Here is a 25614-nt window from a genome sequence, read left to right as displayed (position 1 = left end):
ATCTACTGTAAACCAACACATTCAAATCGCCATGTAGACTTCAATTCAGCAAATCCATTCGGTACAAAAATCTCTCTAGAGCTAAATCATTTTAGAAAAGCAAACACGATTATTACATCTGAAAAGGATGAACGAATAGAACGAAAGCATATGATTAACAACTTACAAATTAATAATTTCTATATGAAGATTATTAAAAGTACAATAAAACAAGACATTTTACTGCTAAATAATAATCCGAATGAAATACCATGGATCGATAGGGAAGTTTTACCATATCGCCATGGTACAATAGAAGAACTACAAAGAGTCTCCAAACAACAGAATTAAAGCATACTACTAAACAACTAACACTATTTGAAATGCTTTAGTTTGTATAAAAGAAAGAATCCGCTCTGTGTCAATACAGAATGGCGTCTATAAGTCAGGGTGCCTTCTATATTGAAGAGTCATCTTGTGAAGTTTTAACTCGGGTCAAAGAACATCTCAGGTACACAAAAAAATCGCCTAATAATCCTGTAAAACTGGAAAGACTCTAAATTAACTCGATAATAGCAGTCCATGACATTTTCAATATTCATCAAGTCAATATTAAAAGCATCAGAATAATAGAAAAACACTTTTCCAACTAGAAATAAAAGTGAATAGCTGAAGCTTTCCGTATATTGTTTGATCCTACTACTCTCGATAGAAAACGAGGCCTCACTATCCATCTGATTTCGACCATGTATCCGAACTATCATATCTGATTCTATTCACATTTCATACCATTATCGTACATACAAATTAAACTCTATCGTTTCACATCATAAATGTCACATTCATTCATCCTTAACATACACAGACACTCACATAAATCACCTTGATCAGAATGACATGACATTGACTTGATCCTACATGTTTTTGATCGATCACACCTAATATTCTTACACTGTTCATTTTTACCATTTAAACATGGGTTATTATCTAACCTTAATGGTTTTAAATGAGATTGTTTTTTTCTGGGGGGAGGGGGTATATCAAACTTACAATTTTAACTGAGAAAAGATAATAAAACATCCATTTGACTTTGATGGAGTTTCGTTTTCTGTGGTGGATAGTTTGGTCATGTCAGAGAACAAAACTTTATCAAAATCAATCACTAGAGCTACAAATCTCCACCATCTCAATATTCATTTAACATATATACTTAATTATTCTCACAAACTTTCCAAATTATCATATTCTTCTAACTTTTTAAATTGCTGTACAGACTTTTGGCACCTAACAAACACAACTAAATAGAAGATGAGTATAAAAGTTTGTAGAAAGGTATCTTATTAGACAGACGTAAACAAGAACATGTAGGAGGTGGTCTAGAGATTAAGCGTTCGAGAGCGACGCTGAAGGTCCTAGGATTTGGATCCCACGAGCGGGATCGTGGATGTGCACTACTGAGGAGTCCCGTACTAGGACGAAACGGCCATCCAGTGATCTCAGGTTTTCTATGACGGACTAACTTTAATTAACTCATGAATTTAACCATTGAATTACTACAATTTCCACAAAACCCCCTGTTTTCAAATAGGAATCAGTTAGCTATCTCATAAACTAATAAATAATGAAATAGAGAGAGAAAAAGGAATTTAGAGGTTTTTAATTTTTTGGCAGATAATTAATTTTATCAGAAGGGGTTTTGTGGATAATATAGTAGTATTTAAGCGCTCGCGCGTGAAACTGTTAGATCCTCGATTCGAATCTCGCGATGCGGAATCGTGGATGCGCACTGCTAAGGAGTCCTATAATAGGATGAAACGGCCGTCCAGTGCTTTCAAATTTTCCATAGTGGTCTAGCTTCAATTGATTCATGATCTCAACTATCAAGATAATTAATTCGTTCATTTTATTACATTCCTTCTGTAACCTATTTGAAATTAAAATATTTATAATAATTGGGTCAAGAATAGGCAATACATTTTATCACAAGGGGGGTTTTTGTGGAGATTTAGTAATTTTATAGTTAAGATCATGAGTCAATTGAGGCTAGACCACCATCGAAAACCTGGAAGCACTGGACGGCCGTTTCGTCTTATTATGGGGCTCCTCAGCAGTGCGCATCCACGAACCCGATCTCGCGAGATTCGAACCCAGGACCTACCAGTCTCGAGCCGGAGCCCTTAACCGATAGACCACTGAGCTGGCATCCAACGGTGTTAATGTCTAACCTCAACCAATCCACGAAATTGCGCAACCAACTTCCAATGTACTGAGGTAGACACCTGTCTCTACCTGTTGTTATTTGTCTATACAAATGAGTATATGTGTTCTATACTTCAAATTTAGTTTAATATACAATCCTACATTGTAGTGAATGAGAACACAAGTAGGGACAATCGAATGTATTTCAATACAAAATTACAGAACATCTTAGTTAAATCTAAGATCCATACAGTGAATAATTCATTTGCAAAATGTCAATCAATCGTCTCAGACTTGATTGTTCCTTTGTTTCAACAATAATCATTCTCTATTCTTGTTCTCTTTTCTTCAATCTTATTAACTTTCTGTCAGCAGACATTTCATTTTTGGTTGATGATACATACTATTTATATCTGTCGACATCAGTAACACACACCATAATACTTTCATAGGTTATTCGATCCGTTCTATATCCTTTTGAAATTTATTTTTCGTCACATATAATATTTTTCAGGATTGAGTTTTGATTGTCCGTAATTTTTAAATAATCCCTCACTCTCTCTTTTGTAATCCATTAATCCTTAGTGAAGTAGTTATATGTATACTATGGTAATAACAATAATATCCTGTAAGTATTGATTTTAGTTGAATTTGATTGATTCATTCTAATAAAAATTTTGTTTAAGAGATTCATTATTTAAGTGTTCAGTCACTTCCTCTGAGGAACTGTTATTTAAATTCTTTAGAGAGTATCAAATAATTATTTACTTACTTACACCAGTTACCTCTCGTCGAGGAGCATAAGTCGCACACCAGCATTCTCCATCCAACTCTGTGCTGGGCAGTATTCTCCAGTTCATTCCAGTTGCTATCCATCCTTTTCATATCTGCTTCTATTTACCTGCATAATGTGTTCTTTGGCCTTCCTCTTTTCCGCTTCCCCTCCGGATTCCAAATGAGGGGTTGGCTCGTGATGCACATTGGTGATTTCCTTAATGTATTTTCTATCCAATTCCAACGTCTTTTCCTAATTTCCTCTTCAACTGGAAGCTGGTTTGTCCTCTCTCATAAAACGCCGTTGCTGATAGTATCCGGCAAGTGAATGTTAAGTATTTTTGCGTAAACAACTGTTTATAAGTACTTGTACTTCCTTGACGATGGATGTAGTAGTTCTCCACGTTTCAGCTCCGTACAGTAGGTCTGTCTTGACGTTCGTATTGAAGATTCTCACTTTGAAATTAGTTGACAGTTGTTTTAAGTTCCATATGTTCTTCAATTGTAAGAATGCTGCCCTTGCTTTGCCAATCCTCGCCTGAATGTTTCTACATCTTCCAGAGTTTCGCCATCAAGTGTGATTGTGCTGGTGTTCTCCGTGTTGTATTTGAGAATTTCGCTGTTTCGTTTTTGTATGTTGAGGCCTATTGTTGGAGAGGCTGCTGCTACACTAGTTGTCTTCGTCTGTATTTTTTCGTGTGTATGAGATAGGAGGGCTAGGTCATCTACGAAGTCCAAATCATCTAACTGTTTCTGACATGCCGATTGTATTCCGTGCTTCCCCTCAGATGTCGAAGTTTTCATAATCCAGTCAATCACCAGAAGAAAGAGGAAGGGGGGAGAGTAGAGAGCCTTTTCTGACTCCGGTCCTGATTTAACCTGGTTGGCTTTTTTTAACATGTTTTTCTATGGAATGAGGTCGCTAACTCCATGCCCAACTTTTCTCCTTTACCCAGCCTTGGGACCGGCAGTAAATCTAGATGAGCTAGAGGCGAAGTTATCAAATAATTATAGACTGAATAAATCCCTTGTAGATGAAATCTTATACGAATTCAAGGTAGTATAGTAAGACAATCTTCCTATTATTTTAACTCAATACATGCTAGTTGGTTAGATTTAAATCTCAAGAAAGATTAATATTATTTTCTTCTTCACAGTTTCCATTTACCTTCAAGATGTATCCCAAAGTATTCGAACTTACATCACCCAACTATTATATGAATTTAGCTTTCGTGGTAGAATTATGGTGTGGGTTACTTATATCCACATAAGTAGTATTTGGTGATGATCAAGAATAGAATGTATTTTGTCCGAAGATCGATAATGAAATAACGAGAACGAAAATGCGATTGGTATGAAAATATATGAATTAAAATAATCGGAGACGCTGGACTGATATTTGCAGAAGGAACGATCAAGAATGAGAAAATTGATTGATAATTTGCAAATTAACTGTTTACTGTATGGTTGTCATGTTTTAGTGTCAAATACATTCGGTTGTCTCACTTCGCGTTCTCATTACCTACAGAATCACTGGCAAAATACTTCAAACAGTTGATTAAAGAAGGCAATATTCTACCACAAAATATTATATATTTATCACAACAGTTCATAATATAGTAAAATATTGAGTTTTCACTATCCTTTAAGTGATAAAATTACTAACTATTAGCTGATGAGTTCAAAGTCGGACGAAACATGCATCCTTGATTCCATTGTTAACCACAATCATCTCAACTTATAATGTCTGAGACTGAAGGCGATATCGAGGTAATCCGCACAGGATGCACATATGCCAATAAGCAACTGAACAATTACAGACCTAAACATCAATGGGAAGATTCAAGCAATCAATACAAAAATGAATTATTGGTTTGACATTATTATTAATCTCCCATCTACATGATTCATTTACTTCTCATTTATCCCACCTTATTATATGTTACTAGTCATTTTACAAATTATAGTTTTCCATTAAACATTTGATTGAGTATGTAATTAGACTATTCTATTTCTCACCTTATCTGACCCATATTTATTCGGATCATGAATCTTATAATTTCACTGAACGTATAAGCTGAATAAAATTAACACTGCGTCGGGAACTGGAAGCAAACATGAAAAGAATGAATAGCAACTGGGAAGGGTTGCCCAGGACAGAGTTGGATGGCGAATGCTGGTGAGTGGCCTATGCTCCTCCATAAGGGGTAATAAGCATAAGTAATGAGTCATCTAAAAATTACTAATTTTATTCTACTTTGTTCAACAATCCTAAATTCACATGCTATAACTTTAAACGATGTACTTTACCCTTAAGCTGACCATTTTTACGGATTATTATTCTGGATATCTAATTGTAGAACTTGGAGAGAATTTATTGAAATGAATATTCTTCGTTCATATATTGGCCTTTTAATATGATAGAGATGTTTAAACAATTAAAATATTTTCATAGTTGAAATCATGAGTCAATTGAAGCTAGACCACCGTGGGAAACCATGGAAGCACTGGACGGCCGTTCCGTCCTATTATGGGACTCCTCAACAGTGCTCATCCACGATCCCGCACTCGCGAGATTCCAACCCAGGAACTAAAATATTTATTAACATGAATTACTGAAACGACTTACCATAAAAAGCAAAATCGAACAACAATTAAGTCAGAGTTTAAGGATTATACCAAGATATTCAAATGTTAGTTAGTTACAGACAATAAGTGGTAAATAATGAACCGAGCTTGTGTTGTTGAGAAATGGTGCATGTTCTAAATGCGGCTCATCAATTTTGTGGGCCATGATATGATTTCATTTAGATCATATGAATGATTGCTTTCAAAAGATACACCCTGTCTATCCTAGTATGGAATTCATGACTTAATCCGCGTTGATGAATAACGGAGTCAAATAACAGAATACATATATTTCGTACACTCATTGATTTGGACAGGAAATCAGAGGGATGAAGCGAATAGTAGGGAGCGAAGCAAAAATGACACACATTGGAGATGGCGGGTAAGCCAACTCACTTTAATCAAGCGTTAATCAATATTTATAGTCAGATAAAAATAGGTTACAGACACATGCAATGATTAGGATAAGAAGTGTGCACACATATGCTCATCTATACACAGTCAAGGTTGATAAGTGAATAATTACCAAGGTCAAAACACGACTCATGATGGATAAGTAAATTGGTTTGTTCAGAAGCTAGAGTAAAGTATATGGCCATAACATATCAACCGACACTACAGTGTTTACATGACAGAGAAAAATTGAAATTTACATTTTTCATAGCTGAAATCATGAGTCAATTGAAGCTAGACCACTATGGAAAGCATGGAAGCACTGGACGGTCATTTCTTCACATTATGGGACTCCTCAGCAGTGCGCATCCACGACCTCGCCCCGCGAGATTCGAACTTTGGACCTACCAGTCTCGTGCTAGAGCACTTAACCGATTTACATTTTTTGAAAAACATTTCCTCTTACTTATGAGTAGTTTAAATTCTCTAGTCAAAAATATTGATCTACCAATAACTGTCAAGATTTGTTATATGGGGCAATGGATATTATGAGGTATTAACTTCTCTAAGATGAAGAGTTTAGTCATTAAAATCCCTCTGTTCTTCTAAATTAGATCATCAAAACAGACTAAAAATGTATTGAGATATGAATTAATTTTATCTCATATTTTTGTAAAATTTACTCTGTTCATACTTTATATCTAAACTGAAGATGGAAAGTCAGTGAGTAGTGAATTAATTCTGGTTAATCTATATGGTAAGTGTAATCAGGTAAGTCGATGGCTGATGGTGTAGGCTTAGTTATTGTGTATGGAATAGTGTGATGAGATGACGGTAATTGTTTGTTAATTAAGAGTAGGTGTTAGTAGTGAAGTATTTGAGAAGAGTGGATGATTGAGTGGACTAGTAATTTAGTTAGTTGGTTAATTAGTAAGTTTAGCGCATGCGCACAGTATGCTATCCATGCTATCTATAATGTTTGATTATACTCCATGCGAAGACCGAGTTGTAAAAAATGAGATAAGACTCACTACACTACCTGCACTTTCCAGTGTAAGTAATGTAGAATATCTCCGAAATTTGAATATACTATATTCTTATGTTTATCACACCTATATAGAAAAATCCATTTGAAGTATCACAATAAAATCCCTTTCAACTACAACAATCTTCCCATTTCTTTGACTGGCTATTTTAGTCATTCATTTATTCAATAATCCAATGACACCTATGTTTTCAGTTCCTATAGGCTTTTGACAAAACATTGTTCAACTCAACAACATTTAAAAATCTTTTGAAGATCAAGATTTATTTCAGTGAACATACTTTTCAAATCTTGTTAATTATATATAAATTTAATATCAAAAGGGGTTTTCGTTTATATTATAGTAACATTAATAGTTGAGATCATGAGTTAATTAAAACTAGACCACCATAAAAAACCTGGAAGCACTGGACGACCATTTCGTCCTATTGGAGGACTCCTCAGCAGTACGCATCTACAGTCATGCTTCGCGAGATTTAAACCCAGGACCTATTGGTCTCGCGCGCGAACACTTAACCTCTAGACCACTAAGCCAACCAGTATCCAACGAAGCTTTCAGGTAATCCATGGTGGTTTAGCTTCAATTGACTTATGATTTCAAGTATATAAAAAATTAGTAAAATCTACACAAAACCCCCTTCAAATAATTATTATTTAATCAAACTGTGATCATATTCGTTCAAGCAATCAACTATAAATTTACATCACCATACATTATTTCCTCTATTATCGTATTATCTTATCACTATCCAAATTTCGTCGTAATTACTACTACTACTTAAAAATGAATGCAGAAAAAAATAATCTATACTTTTCATTATGGAATATTTCTAATTTATTCAGTATATGATTTCATTAACTCAGCAGGTAATCGACTTTCTAAATTCATTAATCCAAATAATATATGTATAATAATGACAACAGAACAACATGCTGTGTTATATATATATATATATGTGTCCATTTGGTCGATCGCCAAATGCTTCTTATTCATTCTTGATTTTCTGGTTTGTCTCGCGTATACAAAGCGCAGCATGTCAGTACGAGACTCGGATAACTGCCAAACCTAATATATATTTCTATGGTTCGTCATTCTTAACAAGTAGTATGACCATTTTACGACTTACCTACTGTTACACGTCATATTTACTTATTTTAAAGAACTAATTATTTTATCTATCTACGCGTTCGTTTCATTGTCTCAGCTACTTCTTCTACTTATAGTTGTCCTTTCTTCTGTACATACTACTATTTGGAATCTTATTTAAAAGTTGAAATCATGAGCCAGTTGAAGCTAGACCACCATCGAAAACCTGGAAGCACTGGACGGCCGTTTCGTCCTATTATGGGACTCCTCAGCTTCAAGTGACTCATGATTTCAACTTTGAAATATACTGAAATCTCCACAAATCCCCTTCTGATTATAATCTTATTTAACTTGGACTATTTTACTACCTCAGAGATGTAGAACTAAATTTCATCTTGTTGTTTGGTATTTGTGTTAATCACAAACGTGTGTTGTCTTTTGAGTTAGTTTTTCCCAATCTATCTATATTTTTGATATGCTTCAAGTGTTTTTTGAAAGTAAAGTAGACATCTAGACACAGAGCCTTCTGAGATTCGTTAATTCTCAGTGTTTATTTAGTTTTTTTTACTACAACATTGTACTGTTGATCAAATCCCGTGCATAAGTTATACACCACCAGTTTATTTACTGCAAGGAGAATACAAAAATGAATGGTAACTGAAATGGTGATATGTCTAGAACCAAACTCTGACTCTTTTCATTACTATTTCTAACTTGTGGTATAACATAGCATCAGTACATGAAGTCGTTGATCATTGACTTATGTCATCCTGGTACATACAGACTATTTAGTTAACTCCGCTATAACAGAAGTTGGTGTTGGGTGATTTGGCTCGCAATCGGCCACAATAGGGCAGGTGTATTTACTATTTATCTTACCCTACAAGTTTCGTTTCAGTATTCACTGGATACATATCTTTCCATTCTGTTCTCATAAACCATATACTTCTTGATTAATATTGCTATCATCATGATTTGAATCCCTTGCTATTTATTTAACTTGTTGATTAATGACCGATGAGATGTATGTCAAGTTCTTCTTCGTGAAAATCGAATCATACCGATCAAGTTGGAACGTGGCCATTAGTCGACATCATGTACACAACGTTGAGATGTAAGACGGTGTCTAAAGGTATTCTATAGGAAACCCTGGATGTAGGTTTTGTTTTTTTCGCACTCGTCAGTAAGATGTACCTGTAATCTTGAGAGGAATGATACTCCCTGTCGGATTTGACCACGTGTCACCCAGCTTTACAGTCAGAGACGCTAGCACTGAACTATTCGGGCTGCGACTGTCCTCCTGTAGGGTAAGGATGCATTTACAACCGATTGATCACTGAGTGGTGAAAAATGTCACATACACCAGGTCTTTCCTTCTGACTGTGAAGCTGGGTGACACGTGGTCGGATCCAACTGGCAGTATGATTTCCCTCAAGATTACAGATACACCATGCTGACGATCGCAAAATAACACAAAACCTATGTCCAGGGTTTCCTGTAGATTAAATCCTACCACCACCTTACTATTTAGCATCATTCACAATCAACTCTACATGAAGTTATAAATGGATTATTTGATAGCCATGGATTTCTACACAATATTTTACTTTTGTTCCTTTTACTGCGGCGAACGATGAAAATATGACGACTAGACGTTTCATTAATTTTCAATTCATTGTCGACTAATAAATAATTGATCAATCATTAAGTAGTGATCAAGATTATGTTTATTTAGCCCTTTAACAGTAAGTGAAGTCTATCAAACAGGTGGTAATGCGGACATTAGTCTAAGTGAATCGGTATCACGTATATTGTATTAAAACATCAGATAGTTGGTAACATCTTAAACTGTAGAGCTAAATGACGCAAGTTCGAATCCCATCAAGAGTATCAATTCCATGAGAATTGCAGGTACGCCTTGTTGACGAGTGTCAAATAGTGAAAAATTCACGCACACAGTTTCCTGCAAGTTATCATCAATCAACTAACATTAGAAATGCTTAATTGTGTTAGCATCAATGGGACTCTATCAAACAAGCTTGAATGTAACCGCACAAAGAAACTAACTGTTGGATGATCAAAGGTAAAAGTGGTTACTTTTTTTAACATAACTTTCATGCCTAGTTTAGTCGCCATTATCAAAATGTATCAGAAAATTTGAAAAAAACACAGATCTGTTTTAAAACTCAAACTAGAATTCACTTGTAATTGTTTACTTGTATCTTTCCACTGTTATTTTGTCGGCATATATGCATCCCTATGCGCACTGCCTCAATATTGCCTAAAGTCACAAGCTTTATAAGCAATGATGGATAGTGTCTAGCAGTGGAATCCAGGACACGCGTTTCGTCCTATTTACGACTCCTCACTTGGATGTACCTGCATCTTACAGTTGATGTTCACTCTGGGACTCGAACCCAGTACCTTTTGCTCCAAACGCCATCGCGTTATCCGCTTAGCTACTGAGTCCTGATAGCCACCTGCTTGTGCAATGGGGTGAAGTTATATTCACTTATTGTTGTTTACTTGTATCGTCCCACTGTTATTTTGGACTGCGATTGATCCCTCTCTTGTTGGCATATCTGCATCCCTATGCGGACTGCCTCGATATTACCTGAAGTCGTAAGCTTTATAAGCAATGATGGATAGTGGCTAGCAGTGGAATCCATGACGCGCGTTTCGTCCTATTTCGGACTCGTCATCTGGACGTACCTGCACTTCACAGTCGATATCCGCTCTGGGACTGGAACCCAGTACCGTCCACTTCAAACACCATTGCGTTATCCACTTAGCTACTGAGTCCTGATATCCATGTTATTATCATTAGATAAGTTACCAAATACATTACACAATACAAAAGCAGTTTTTATTTCTATCCAAAAATCAAATTTATCAAAATATTGAAGAAAACTTCTCTTTTTTTGGTTACTTACAAATCAATATTATGTGTAACACACACAATATTGTGATCAAAGGGATTATTTAAAATTAGTTATTATTAAGATTAACGTTATTATTTTCATCAATGTGAACTTTTCCATTCGGTATACCTAGCACATGTAAACAAACTAATACAGCTGCTTGTTCAGCATACTTCTTTGATTTACATCTGTTAAAAGAAAAAAAATAAACAACTACAATAAATTGAACAAAGAATCTTCGGTATATTCAATATACGGTTAACAGTGGAATCCAAGAAGTGTATTTTGGACTTTATTTATTTTTTTGTTTGTTTAAACACACAAATATTGGCACAAAGAGGCACCAGATACATATGCGCCCCACAAATCAAATGAGATTTGTGTGAGGGCTATGATACTGCCCAGGTGCCCAAACTGAAACAGGTGGTTTTCTTAGGGGGCCACAACCGGAGCTTTTGAACTAAAGGTCTGATCCACAAGGCAATGGAGCATCGTAAGGAGATGCAGTCCCATGGTAGCCGGTGACCAGCGATTGATTCATACGCCATTTGTTCCGTCAGGATACTGGAGCTAGCCCATGTGTACCATTGGTTTAGAATCAGGGTTTTCCAACTCCCCTAGCTGAACTTTCCGTGTCCACCAGTCCAATTAAAGCACCGGACATTCGCTTTCCGTCCTCTCAATTTCGTAAACAACAGTGATGCCACGAGAAGGCAGTGAGTAGGACTTCCCTGGCAGAGGCTATATACGCGTGGCCATGTAAGAACATTTTGAGAGAGAGAGAGAGCGGACCCTCCCCACTCTCGGCCGTACCAGGACATTTAGGGGTCCAGGTGAAATTCATCAGCTGAATATACCCCTACATTAGTGTGGATGTTAACACACTGAGAATAGAATCAACACCTTTCTCTTCATTATGAACATCATCATTCGGATGCTGGTATATAAAAGTAACGAGTCCTAAATAGTTTGAAACGCATGTTCTGAATTCCGCTACTTTGAGTTATATTACAAAAAAAGTCTTTAATCACTGAGTGCAATCGAAACATTGAACTATCCACATTCGATTTCAACTAGGAGTTAGTAAATTTTGAGAGTAACGCTTTGCATGAATAATATATTTTCATCATCTCCGCTTATACTATGGATGTATTTACAGAAGCTATGCAACGTAATGACTTTTGAAAATAAAATTTTTACTACTCTATATTAAAACATGCGAAATTGAAAGAAAAGAAACCAATAAATGGAATTTAAAACCTTTAAAGAGACTGTTATAAGCCTCTAGTTAATTTAAGCAACTGATTAGTTGATTATCATAGAGAACATATAACATGGTATGAATATGCATTAGACTACGTTGCCATAAATGGGAGAGGACAAACCAGCTTCCAGCTGAAGAGAAGATTAGGAAAAGACGTTGGAAGTGGATCGGACACACATTGAGGAAATCATCAAACTGCATCACGAGGCAAGTCCTAACTTGGAATCAGGAAGGGAAGCGGAAAAGAGGAAGGACAAAGAACACATTACGCCGGGAAATAGCAGATATGAAAAGGATGAATAACAACTGGAAAGAATAAGAAAGGATTACTCAGGACAAGGTTGAATGGAGAATACTGGTGGGTGGCCTATACTCCTCAACGAGGGGTAACAGGCGTAAATAAGTAAGTAAGTAAGTAAAGTTGCCATAATTCATAGGAGTACAAAAAGATAGGGAGTGAACGAGACAAATTAGTTTCAACTATGTGACGGAAATCTAGACATTTAAAGATCCCAAGTTCAAAAAGAACCAATAAGATCAAAGAAAGAAGAGTTACAAATGACATTCTGCTTAAGATTTAAATGAAGATAAAAAAAGAATGAATACAAATGAAACACGGTAACCCATTTTAGACTATGACATTGAAAACTTTAAAATATACGTTGACACCATTAAGAAGAATGCAAATCAAAGAGTTTACAATACCTAACGAAGTGGCTCAGGTCAATATTCAAAGGACTAATGTTCCAAGTAATCAAGTAGTCTATCACAACATATTACGACACTCAGTTGAATATTTTCAACAAAAGCCCCGAAACACCATAAACTGTAAAATCAAAAATGTAATGGTTTACCATTTTACAGTTGCCCCCACATGCCCTGGTACGGCCGAGAGTGGGGAGAGTCCACTCTCCCTCTCCTAATGCTCTCACATGGCCACGCGTATATAGCATCTGCCAGGGAAGTCATACTCACTTCCTTCTCACACCAGGGGTGTTGTTTACAAATTGAGAGAACGAAAAGCGAATGTCCGGCGCTCTAACCGGGTTGGTGGACACGGAAAGTCCACTGCCTTGTGGATTAGACCTTTAGGTCAAAGGCTCCGGGGGTGGCCCCCTAAGAAAACTACCTGCTTCAGTTTGGGCACCTGGGTAGTATCCAAGCCCTCACACAAATCAAAGGAGATTTGGGCGGCGCATATGTAACTGGTGCTCCCGCGTATCAATATTTATAGGTTTAAATAAATAAATAATAATAATTTTACAGATAAACTATTACGTGATTACGCAACTTCATTAGGTCATTTAAAGCAAAGAGATCTACAAGTGAAATATGGTTAACAAAAAAATCATACATAGTAATGACTACACACAACTTACGCGCTGGTATTTCGATAGCGTCTACCATCCACTAGAACAGTACTGAAAAATGATCTTTTGTCACGATCTTCAATCTACAATTTTTCCAGAGATATACACACACAATTGGAATGACAATACAACAGATGATTTTATGGATTATTTGAATATACAATAATTTTATAAGAACGGTACGACTTCTCGCATCCTCCAAATGACTAATATTTGTGGTAATGTAATTCGATGTAAATCTAATGTAGAGTTAATTTCATTGGGTATAAAGTGGTTTATGTGTAAAAATGTATTTTATTTTATTGTTAATACTCCTAGTCAGTCAGCTACAAGGCAGGACCATGCATATACATGCTTTGGTTCAAGTTGTCACACCTCATTGACACAACAAGATGAACACTAAATTCATAAAGTAGTTACTTCAGTGGTAGTGATATATAAAGTAAAGATTGCGTATGAGGATACGATACGGGGAGAATGAATTAGTTCGTAGAAAGAAAAGCATAGAGTAGTTTTAATCTCACGGTTTAGGGGAAGACAAAGAGTGTATACACCTACGCCATTGTGATCGATCCTGAGACATGCCACCCAGAGTCTCAAACCACTGGTTACGATAGTCGCGCAGACACCAACCAAGTGGTCTGTATCTACCAACATGGCTCAGACGAGAAATTAGTGACTTTACGGACTGATGCCACGTTTTAGTTTTACCATCCCTAACTTTCTTCCAACCGTGTCCAACACTAGTGAGTATTGCGCAGTATATTATGTGATGAGTTTGAATCGGTGAAAACAAGGTTTTATCACTTAGGAAATAACTAAAAGCATGTCTGGTTACTAATGGTAAGGTAACAGAGTCATTAGCACAGACTAATCACCAACATTATTAAAGTGTACAGGTATGAATTTGTTTGAAGGTAATTTGTGTGATTGTGACATGAAGGGAAGAAGTTCGTGGTGACCCGTTGATTTTTAGATCGTTATTTTAATGTGTTAATAATTCCTTCCTATTTAATAAGTCAGCAATAAATATATTTTTTGTTATGTCCCAATGAGTAGAAAATTATATTTTTGACGTTTCGTGACTTTGTGTAAGCCACTTCTTCAAAGTGAATAAATCTTATTATTAATTTTCTATCCGGTGCTCAATTTATATGTAACTGTCAAGTCCAACCTTGGCACAAATACCTATAAACTCATTATTTAACAGGTCGTTATGAATTCAGACTTCTCTATTGTTCACTTAACCGGGTCACTTGATAATAGAACCCGCTAATTATGAGTTCGCTCACGTTAATCAGAACAACGACCTTCTCTTTAACTAATAACACAAATGACCATGAATCTTAACTCTTTGTAGTTTGTGGGGCTCGTTCTATCTATTACTTAGTGTCCAATCAGAGGGCTAAGACAGCAAGAAGATTTATTTCCTTTTAGTGTATCATCATCTTGACTTGAAAACTCATTGGATTAGCTTGGTTTAATACTTTACGTGTAAATGATAGCTTTAATAATTAATAAGGTATCTGATATGGGTAATATAACAGAGACTAAAGTGAAAAAGAGAGAAATCACTACTATACTCAGTATACTTGCTCATTTTGAGAGCATTAAAATAGGATAATATCCTAATGTCATAATATCAAAATGTTTCATTTTTATCATTTACAAACTCTACTCCAAAAGCATACAAACTAAGTAACTAAGGTTTCTGGTGAAACTTCGCACAAACTGTCAAGATTGCAAGGATGATCCAATACCAAAATGAATATTGATCTCCAGTATTGATGAAAACGTTGAAAGTGTATATGATCTTCAGTACTTTTCGGCTACAGACTACTTGTCTAAATAATTACTGATGTGCATACTGTGCGTATTACCTCGATATGGCCCTAATTCAAAAGCATTATAAGCAAACATGGATAGTGGCTAGCAGTGGAATCCAGCTGACGAGTCCCAGACAGGACGAAACGCGCGTCCTGGATTCCACTGTTAGCCACTATCCACCTTTGTTCATAGTTCATATATTTATTAAATCGACTACAGTGAGTAATTTCTGAAAATTCAGATTGTAAAGATAAATAAATAATCATAATGAATTAAAATTTTAAAATATATACCTTAGACAATAAAACTTACAGTTTCATATTTAGGTGAATCCCATTTTAATAATTTACAATGTTCACGAAGTATTTGTTTTGGACTAGTTCCATGATCAGGCCAAAATCTACGTTCATATGGTATAGAGAGTACAATTTCTTCTAAATTATTTATTTTTACCCCAGTTATATCATTATCATTATTTACTAATACTATTGTAGTATTTGATGAAAGTTCTTCAACACGAGATCGTTTCTCTGGAATTAGGATAGTATCAGAAGAAATTGATATTGAAGGAGATGAAATTATTTCTTGATTACAATTAATTGTTGAATTGTTTAATGTAAATTGATGATGATGATGATTTTTTAAACGTTCTAATCGTTTAGACATTTCATGATCGTAAACATCTAACATATTCCAAATGGCACTAGATGAATACAATAGTAATAATAAGTATTTGATTTATTAAGAAAAGAAATAAAAAGGAATAAAGTATATACAACAATTTTCGAAAAATTATTCAATCTGCCTCAACGTAGAACCTAGTTCGTATGTACATTGGTTCAAGTTACCATACCCTATTGGTATAGGGAAATAAAATTGTCAGGTCAAATCCAAGAATGATGGAGGTATTCACAGTATTAGTGATGATAGAAAAAACTAGGCGTCGAAGATACTAGTCGAAAACACAAAAAAAACGTCATAGGGAATCCAAAATTTCAGAATTTTAGAGGAGATAAAGAGTGGACACACCTGCGCTACTGCAAACGGTTTTGAGCCATGGTTATTCAAAGTCTCTAACCACTGCTTAAGATAAGTAAATTATTTTAAGCTTAACACTGAAATCATGTAGATTGATAATGTTGGAAAAAGAAATGTACTAGATGAACGATTGATAAATAAATTGCTAGGAATAATTCAAATGGTTGTTCTGACATGTCAGGAGGATCGCGATTTTTTTCTTCCTATTCAAACGTCTCCGCTAACTTTCGTTGTAGTCTGATAAGTTGTCCTAGTTCTTATTTCGGTAATTCTACACTTCAAGGTCATGTCTGTTACCATCATAGTGTGAAAGACTACTAACGTTGAAATATTGTAGTGCATTATTCGTTCGATTTACTTAGTTTGCATGGATCCAACTTCATACTACAAGAATCCTTCAATAGTTTGTTATTCAAAATTACCATAGGTCACAGTCAATGTAACATTAATTATTTGTAAATTTGCAAGATTTATAATAGAACTTCCTTTGAGTAAAGATTTTCATCCACTATAAATATCTCTGATACAAAGAAACTCGTAGGGGTAAATAAAAAAACAAGGAAAAATATAGAACTGAAATGAATTAATTCTGTTGGTTGTTTGAATCACACATCAACCCTAGGATACAGGTACATCCAGCTGACGAGTCCCGAATAGGACGAAACGCGTGTCCTGGATTCCACTGCTAGCCACTACCTATCTTTGCTTACAATGCTTGTGAATTAAGGATATATCGAGGCGATACGCACAGTATGCACATATGCCAATTGGATACTGACTAGTTGCAGTCCTAAGCATCAATAGGAAGATTCAAACAAACAATATTAAGTAAACAGAATTATTCACTTTTGGTAACAAAAATAGTTTAGTTATATACTTAATGAGGTCAGTATGTTGTTAGATGCTACGGTCATAATCACACATGAATTACAAATCAAAATAGTTATATGTGCAAATAGAACTCATCAGACCGTCTGTTATTTTAACTGGTCTTTACACAGAAATTGAGAATCTGAGTGACACATATTACTTATTTGAAAACATACTACTTATCAGGTTAGTGGTATAAGTAGAGACAATACGCATCATTCACCTTCACACACACACAAAGTGTGTCTTAAAGACGATTACATAGAGATCGGTATGTATTTAGTTATTGAGTGGTAAATGTATCCCACAACTTGGAAGTTAGCATTATACACCTAGATAATGAAAAAGTCGAGCTAATGAGTTTATGGATAAGTGTTAATATTTGACTTGATTGATCACTATGGGAGTTTTTTCACTCTGTTTACTAGTTTGATTAGAATAACAGATTGAGAGAGGCATTCATTAGACATATCCAAATACCATAATTTAAAATTTTACTGATAATTTCCAAATATGTAGTTGACAAGTTTCTAAAGATTGGTTTCATTTGAGTGAATGTGTTGTACCTTATTGCAAATTGAATGATGCTGGAAATGTAAACCATTAGATTACGATTTCTTGGTTTAAAAATGTGATGCACCCTTCATGAGGCATAAAGGTTTTGGATTCGAGTTCTGATGAGGCCATCAGTGTATACTTCCGTGTATATTAAGTACAAATATTTAAAAAATCTATCCAATTATGAGTTGTAATAAACATATATGTAGATAGACAATAAATTTGAACTGAAATCAAACTACAAATACCATAGATCACGTAGTTCATTAGCGGCTAATACATCTTCATATATAGGTGTACCACCGAAATTGTGTAACATCCGTAAAACACAATATTTTGCACCAGCTATATGATGATCATAACGAACCGACTAAAAATATCAAAATATACAAACAGCATAGAAGATGAATTAAATGTTAGTTAACCATGTAAAGAGATATTATACACATGTGTATATACAAATAATACAGAAAAAGAGATGACAAGTATATCATTATTTTTATTTTTAACAATTTTCACAGTTGAATTCATGAGGTAATCAAAACTAGACCATCACTGAAAGCCTCGAAGCATTGGACGGCCGTTTTGTCCTAGTATGGAACTCCTCAGCAGTGCGAACCCACGATCCCGCATGTGGGACTCGAACCGAGGATCATGGGCCTCGCGTGCAAACACTCAGCCTCTAGACCATTGAGCCAGCATCCAACAGTGTTAATGTCTAACTTCAACCAATTCACGATATTGTGAGACTGTTATCCATTGTCTTCGGTGGGTAACTGGTTTACACTCGACACAGTTGAACTCCACTGGTTACAGGTTCTCATCAGAACTCTAAAAATTAACTCTCGCAGCTAGTCACTAGTGAGCGCATGATAATTATCAGTGTAGGGTTGTGGAGATTGTTGAGTTTTGATTGAGATAATGAATGAGTCACTGTTAGACCACCATTGGAAACCTGTTGTGTGGTGTCTGATTCTGATATTGATACGCAAGCTTCCCATACATGAGCCCAACTAGATACACGAGTGAAGAGACCGAAAGTGAAAAGAAAGCTTCCATTGGCTAACCGAATAGAGGAATAACCGTGCACTCAGTCATATATATATATATATATATATATATATATATATATATATTGGTCCCATGGAAATTTGAGCAACACTTTTCCAATCGCATGCATCATATCCCCTAGAAATGGAATTTTTATCTTGGCCAATCTCGTGAGCACATCATCTGATGGATGGTTGACTGACCAACTTCATCGGTATACTAGTGATGAGAAGGATATTCTCAACATATTGCATCAAACAAAAAACATCATGAAAGATCTATGTATATGCCAGGTTAACACAACATGAGAACAAGCCTATTCAATACTGTTAAGAAACAACAAAAAACCACATACAAAAAATGAAACACTACTTACCAAAGTTAAATATCTACAAATAATTTCCTCAAGTTTAGGCAATGGTTCATCAACTTGAAATGATTTGAATATGGCAGGATTCGACATAGCAGCTCTAGCTATAACAACACCAGCTGCACTAGTCAATTGTCGAAAATATTCAATATCTTCATGATTTCGAATTATATCATGAGAACCACCACTTAAATGAAGATAAACAAAATAGAAATGAAAGATAAATACATAATAGAAGATAATTTTATTCAAACAAGCAGAAAAAGCAATGTTAACACATAATAAATATGTAAATAGCTAATTATCCCCAGAGAGTAGCATAACAGATTATTAGTCAGTTAATCATTGCCCTGGTATGGCCGAGAGTGGGGAGAGTCCGATCTCCCTCTCGAAATACTCTCACATGGCCACGCGAATATATAGCCTCTGTCAGGGAAGTCCTACTCACTGCCTTCTCGTGGCATCACTGTTGTTTACGAAATTGAGAGAACGAAAAGCGAATGTCCGGCGCTTTAACCGGATTGGTAGACACGAAAATTCCACCTAGGGGAGTTGGAAAACCATGATTCCAAACCAATGGTGCACATGGACTCCGGTATCCTGAAGGAACAAATGGCGTATGAACCAATTGTTGGTCACCGGCTACCATGGGACTGCATCTCCTCGCGATGCTCCACTGCCTTGTGGATCAGATCTTTAGGTCAAAGGCTCCGGGTGTGGCCCCCTAAGAAAACCACCTGCTTCAGTTTGAGCACCTGAGCAGTACCACAGCCCTCACACAAATCTCATTTGATTTGTGGGGCGCATATGTATCTGGTACCCGTTTGTAACAATATTTATGTGTATAAATAAATAAATAAATAATCATTGCGAAAAAGGTTTATACCTATTCTATTAAACTAGCATTGTATTGTTACAAAGAAAAATGATGTATGGAAGTAGAAGACATGTGCAGGCTTTACGTTTTTCATTATAGGTATCTCTGAATCATTACTCATGTTTCATGGAAAGATCAAATGAGCAATGTTGAGTTTAGGCATACAGTAATACGGAAAGATTGCAAATCAGTTGATGAGGTAGTATGTCCCAATTGATAGGGATAGTCGGGGCGTGTATTACGTATGCCATACTACTGTCCACCTCTATGCGTGATGTTGCCTGACGTAGGAGTAGATCAAAAGAGAGATATGAGCACCCAAACCAATGACTGGTATTAATTTATGAAGTCGTTAACAACTGAAGTGAGCTGCGTTGGCAAGTGAAGATTACCTAGTCGAGGTTTGCGCAGTTGTTGTGATCGGGGGTTGGAGATGTTGGAAAGCACGGTTCAGAATCAGTCACAAAGGTGTGGCTTCATTCACTCTTTGTTCTTAAATACTTAAACTTTTTGTTGTGCAAACTCAACCTTTCTTCTCAAATCATATAATTTATGTCTGACCTTCTCTACTACCACTGGTATTGTTACTGCTTCTACTACTTTGATGTTTGTCTTGATAGTTTTATCTCTCTGTGATAGTGTGGTATGGCGAGTTGAACTGATGAGCATGTGTTAGGTTCTATGTTGCGCATAATTGAATGACCATCTAATTAGCGTGAACAGCTTCGATTATTGCATTGTTACCTTTATTTTTATGCCAACTTATCTGATATATCTTAACAGTGAAAATTAGTAATTCTACCATCTACTAGCGTGAACAATGAATATATGTGGCTTCTTCTATGTTGATCCTCTTTCTAGATCCAGTAAGCCAGAAGGGAAAGTCTTAGCCTTGACTGCAATATATATCATTCATTTTTACTAAAAATTGATCGAGCGAAATCGGTATATGTGTAAATACATAATCGTTTAGAAATCTCCATTATATTTTAATCAATAAGAGAATGGGTCTTTGACAGGGGTGAAAATAATGGCTGCATGGTGTGCACAGTTTTAATCAAGCTACTTACAACTGACTGTTGAGATGTTGGGTGGTTGGAGAGTCGATACGAAAACCCGTATCAAGACCTAGATTTTGTGTTATTTAGCACTCGTCAACAAGAGGTGGGTGAATTCGTGAGGGAACTGATGTCCTCTGTGGTATTCAGACCCAAGTCATTCAACTGCACAGCCTGAGGCGTTACCGCTGAGCTATTTGCATCGTAACAGACCTCTTGAAGGACTGAAATATTTGCAATTGGTTAATTATTGAGTAGTAACCAGTATTATATTTGCCTAGTCCTCAGAATCAGTTCCCGTAGGATTACAGTTTTGTCATTTCTAACATTCCACTCTCCAAACTAACTTGGCAATTCTGAACTGCATTTCTCAAGTTTAGATTTCCACTCCCTCTTCACTCCATCGATTACTAATGTTCTATCTCGCAGTTCAGATGTGAAGTATGGCCATTTAAACTGACACATAATCATGCCGAGTTCTACTTTGTTGATTACGCCTGATTGATTAACCAACTCAAAGATAATGAGTGATGAACTGATAACATCTCATTAGTAGAAATTCAATTTAGTACCACAATTTTCCTCAATAAAGGCCATTTGACAACTTTTTTAAAACCGTACTTGACTTCATACTCCAAGGATCGAATACTGAAAAGTTATAATCATGATACAAACAAGAATACATAATATATAACTCAAAATTTATTCATACTATTATCTATCTGCTTACTTTGCCAATACAGGTATACCTACTGAATTAGCTATTGTTTGAATAACTTCATTACGATTCCGATGCACTGGACGTTCATTGATTGTTCTACCATGTACTGTGATCGCTGCAACACCAGTCGATTCAATTAGTTTAGCCAAAGCAATTGTTTTTTCTAACTATAATATTTAAAACAAACAAACATGTAATTCATACTATTTCGTATTCATTGGATGCTTGAATTCTCTATTTGTTTTAATAAATAATTTAATTATCTTAATTCTGAAACATCAGTGATTGAAGACAGCGTAGTGTCGATTGATATGTTAAGAGTCCATATACCTTATTCTAGCTTCTGGACAAGCCGATTTACCTATCCATCTTGAGCCATGTTTTGTTAATTATTGTTGTTAATTATTCACTTATCAACCCTGACTGTTTTCATATGAGCATATATGTGTTCATTTCCTATCCTATTCATCATATGTCTGTAACTTATTCTTATCTGACTATAAATATTGATTAACGCTTGATTAAAGCGAGTTGGCTTACCCACCATCTCCACTGAGTGTCATTTATGCTTCGCTCGCTGATATTTGCTCATGCGCTTATAGCCTTCTGGCCTGCGTCATTTGTTAATAAAACTGTAGTTGCCGCTTCTCTTTGCCTTCTGATTTTACGCACCGTTAAGATTTGTATTATAACGGTTATCGAGGTGAACGATTAACGAAGCATGGCACTACAACAAACACACTCAGCTAAATATACCGCCAATTTTCAGTTAAACGGTTAAGTTGAAAAGCTAATGAATAGATTTAAGAGGAAAAACGGTAATTGGAAAGTCAGATGAGTTTTTTTGTTATTCCCACCGGGCAAATCAATTACCACTGAATCAATGGTCTACATAAGAAATTATGATTAATCAGAAGTTTCAAATGGCCCTCGACTCAATAAAACCTAAGCTATCAAGAAACGGAAGGAACATGGAAATCAGAATTCAATTCAATCGTCACCATAAAGCGTAGTCTCGAATATTTGGAATCAACTAAATGTATATTTGTGACTTCTAACATTCGCTTCCACAATGCACTAGTGGGGGAATACTAAAGAGACAAGGAAGCGTAATGTAAACGGTAGAAGTAGAAAAGCAAAAGTGGATAAGACGTACTAGCGAAATATGAGAATCTTCAAAAAGTAATACGAACATAGAAAAAATTAATATTGTCAGTATGAGGTTTTAGAAAATGTTACATCGCATTAAAATCACAATTTGGCCAAAATTAGACAACCGTTGAAAACCTGGGTGAAACGGCAGTCTAGTGCTTTCAGGTTTTCGACGGTTGTCTAACTTTGATCGGTTCGTGATTTCAAAATTAATACTTAAGATCCTTTTGAGCAGTTTTGAAATAGAAAGATCAGATACTCAAAAAGCCAATCAACCAGAGCTAAATTTCTTATGAAGATCCCCATGAAAGTGAAGATCAGAGAGTTTTTAGATCAACCGAAAAAAGAGAGCTAATTATATAACTCGATCGGACAAACCGAAACAGATGGAACGGGATTTGATCATGAGACTTATTAGTTCAAAATTAAACACCTTAATCACTAAGCTATCGATTCATACTATTGTACTGACGGTTCAAGTTCTGACAGTGAATATCAACACAATAAAGTCAAGAAAAAGGATTTGAGTAGAAAATAAATTTGTTTTTATCATAATACATCTGCAGTATTTAAACTAGGAAATTACGAGTTCTTAAAGTAACCCATAAGAAGAAATCATCATACAAAGTGAGTCTAATGGTGAAGGGCATCCTTGCAATAAATGAATTCATACCGACCTACCTGTCTACCAATTTTACCATTTATAATTTAATTCAAAGTTGTGTGAGTACTTAAACAGATCTGTCATAAACTATTTTAATTATTCAATTAAAGCATAGCATGATAACATATTATCATCATCATCACGTACTTCAGGCAAAATCCTTATTTTACAAGTAACTGGGATTCGAAGATTTGTAGTCAAAGTAGTAAGAATCTAAAAACAAAAATAATGAGGAGTGTTTAGTTGAAAGGACTCTTAGGACATTAGTTTGACTTGTAGGTAGTATTCGTCACAGACTTTTTAAGTTTGGGATACTAATGAAGAGAAGAAAGAATTGAGCAACTATTTCATCCTCAACAATGAGCACTCATAATCCTACCAAGGGTCGATTCAGGCAACTCTGAACCGACGTCTAATGGTCCAATTCCAACTTTAATCCTTGGTGGGTTCGTGGGTGTCCACTGCTAAGAAGTCCTGACACTAGAATAAAACAACTGTTCAGTTATCCTTGGTTTTCAATAGTATCAAACATAAGATCAATCTGTGACGAATATAATTACCCACAAAAAAGAGAATGATAAATATTGAGGAAGATGAAATACTACTTATATTAGACATAAAATTCTATTTGTGAAATATCACCCCGATAGTAATTAAATAAATTTTAATACATTAAACTTAAAAGTCTCATCTGAACTTCTTCAGGAAAATAAGTATAATCAACTGTTATAGAGTTGACATCATGAGTCAATTGAAGCTAGACCACCAAGGAAAACCTGGAAGCACTGGATGGCCGTTTCGTCCTATCGTGGGACTCCTCAACAGTGAGCGTCCACGATCTCGCCTCGCGAGATTCCAACCCAGAATCTATCAGTCTTAACCTCTAAACCACTGAGCCGGCCGGCATCCAACGGTGTTAATGTCTAACTTCAACCGATACACGAAATTGAGTGACACATTCACCATTGTTTTCAGTGAGTTACTATCTCACAACAGACCTGGTTGAACTCCACTGGTCACTGCTTCTCACTAGAACTCCAAGAAATACCTCATTGAGCCAGTCACTAGTGAGCACATGATCATTATCACAAAACTCCTTCTGATAATAATCAAATGTATTCAAGATTTACTTGAATATGTCCACCATCAAGTCACAAAATAATTAACTCAATGAAGAAATTTCTTAATGAGTTCATTTGAAATATATGTGTCAAGTTTTATTTTCTGTCTCTCCTTTACGTGGTTATTCATTTACGTAAAAACTCAACTCATTTCAAACTAAATGAAAATCCATATAAATACTACTTATATATAAACTATAATGGGTGTAACCGCTGTTTGGAATATAACCATGGATTTACGAACAGTCGTCATGAACTAATAGAATTGGGTGCTGTTATTCTTCGACTTTGTATCAATAGCTAACAATGGAATCCAGAAAGTGTGTTCCATTCAATTTAGGACTAATCAGTTGAATATATTTGTATCTCAGCATAGATATTTATAGTGAGACTTGAACTCAGTAATAATTGATTCAAATATTAAAGAGTTATATTTACTATGCTAATTAATCCGTATACAGTCTAAACGTAATTTAAGTACACTTAGTATTGTTTGTTTGAATCTTCCCATTGATGCTTAGGACTGCAACTGGTCAGTCTGTAATTGGCATATGTGCATAATGTGCGTATTGCCTCGATATTGCCTTAATTCACAAGCATTATAGGCAAAGATGGATGGTGGCTAGCAGTGGAATCCAGGACGCGCGT

The 25614-nt window shown here is 35.6% G+C and overlaps 1 protein-coding gene and 1 non-coding gene across 2 annotated transcripts in view; both read right to left on the bottom strand.

Annotated features, from left to right (window-relative positions):
• Positions 1 to 10503: 10503 nt before the first annotated feature.
• Smp_tRNA_02169_Gln_TTG.1.1 lies at positions 10504 to 10570 on the bottom strand. The gene has a single exon. It is a non-coding gene (tRNA).
• Positions 10571 to 10946: 376 nt separating this feature from the next.
• Smp_149450 (putative trna-dihydrouridine synthase) overlaps positions 10947 to 25614 on the bottom strand; it is a 23701-nt gene continuing 9033 nt past the window's right edge. Inside the window, exons 7-13 of the mRNA XM_018798368.1 lie at positions 23993 to 24058; positions 22039 to 22196; positions 19380 to 19560; positions 18202 to 18323; positions 15800 to 16190; positions 13670 to 13743; positions 10947 to 11214 (exon numbers count right to left, since the gene is read on the bottom strand). Of these exons, the coding sequence (XP_018653317.1) occupies positions 11094 to 11214; positions 13670 to 13743; positions 15800 to 16190; positions 18202 to 18323; positions 19380 to 19560; positions 22039 to 22196; positions 23993 to 24058 (1113 nt within the window). The 3' untranslated portion in view covers positions 10947 to 11093. The remainder of the gene's footprint in view (positions 11215 to 13669; positions 13744 to 15799; positions 16191 to 18201; positions 18324 to 19379; positions 19561 to 22038; positions 22197 to 23992; positions 24059 to 25614) is intronic.

The sequence above is a fragment of the Schistosoma mansoni genome, chromosome 6 (genome assembly GCF_000237925.1).
Source record: "Schistosoma mansoni strain Puerto Rico chromosome 6, complete genome".
NCBI classification, from domain to species: Eukaryota; Metazoa; Platyhelminthes; class Trematoda; order Strigeidida; family Schistosomatidae; genus Schistosoma; species Schistosoma mansoni.
This window is presented reverse-complemented; position numbering and strand designations above follow the sequence as displayed.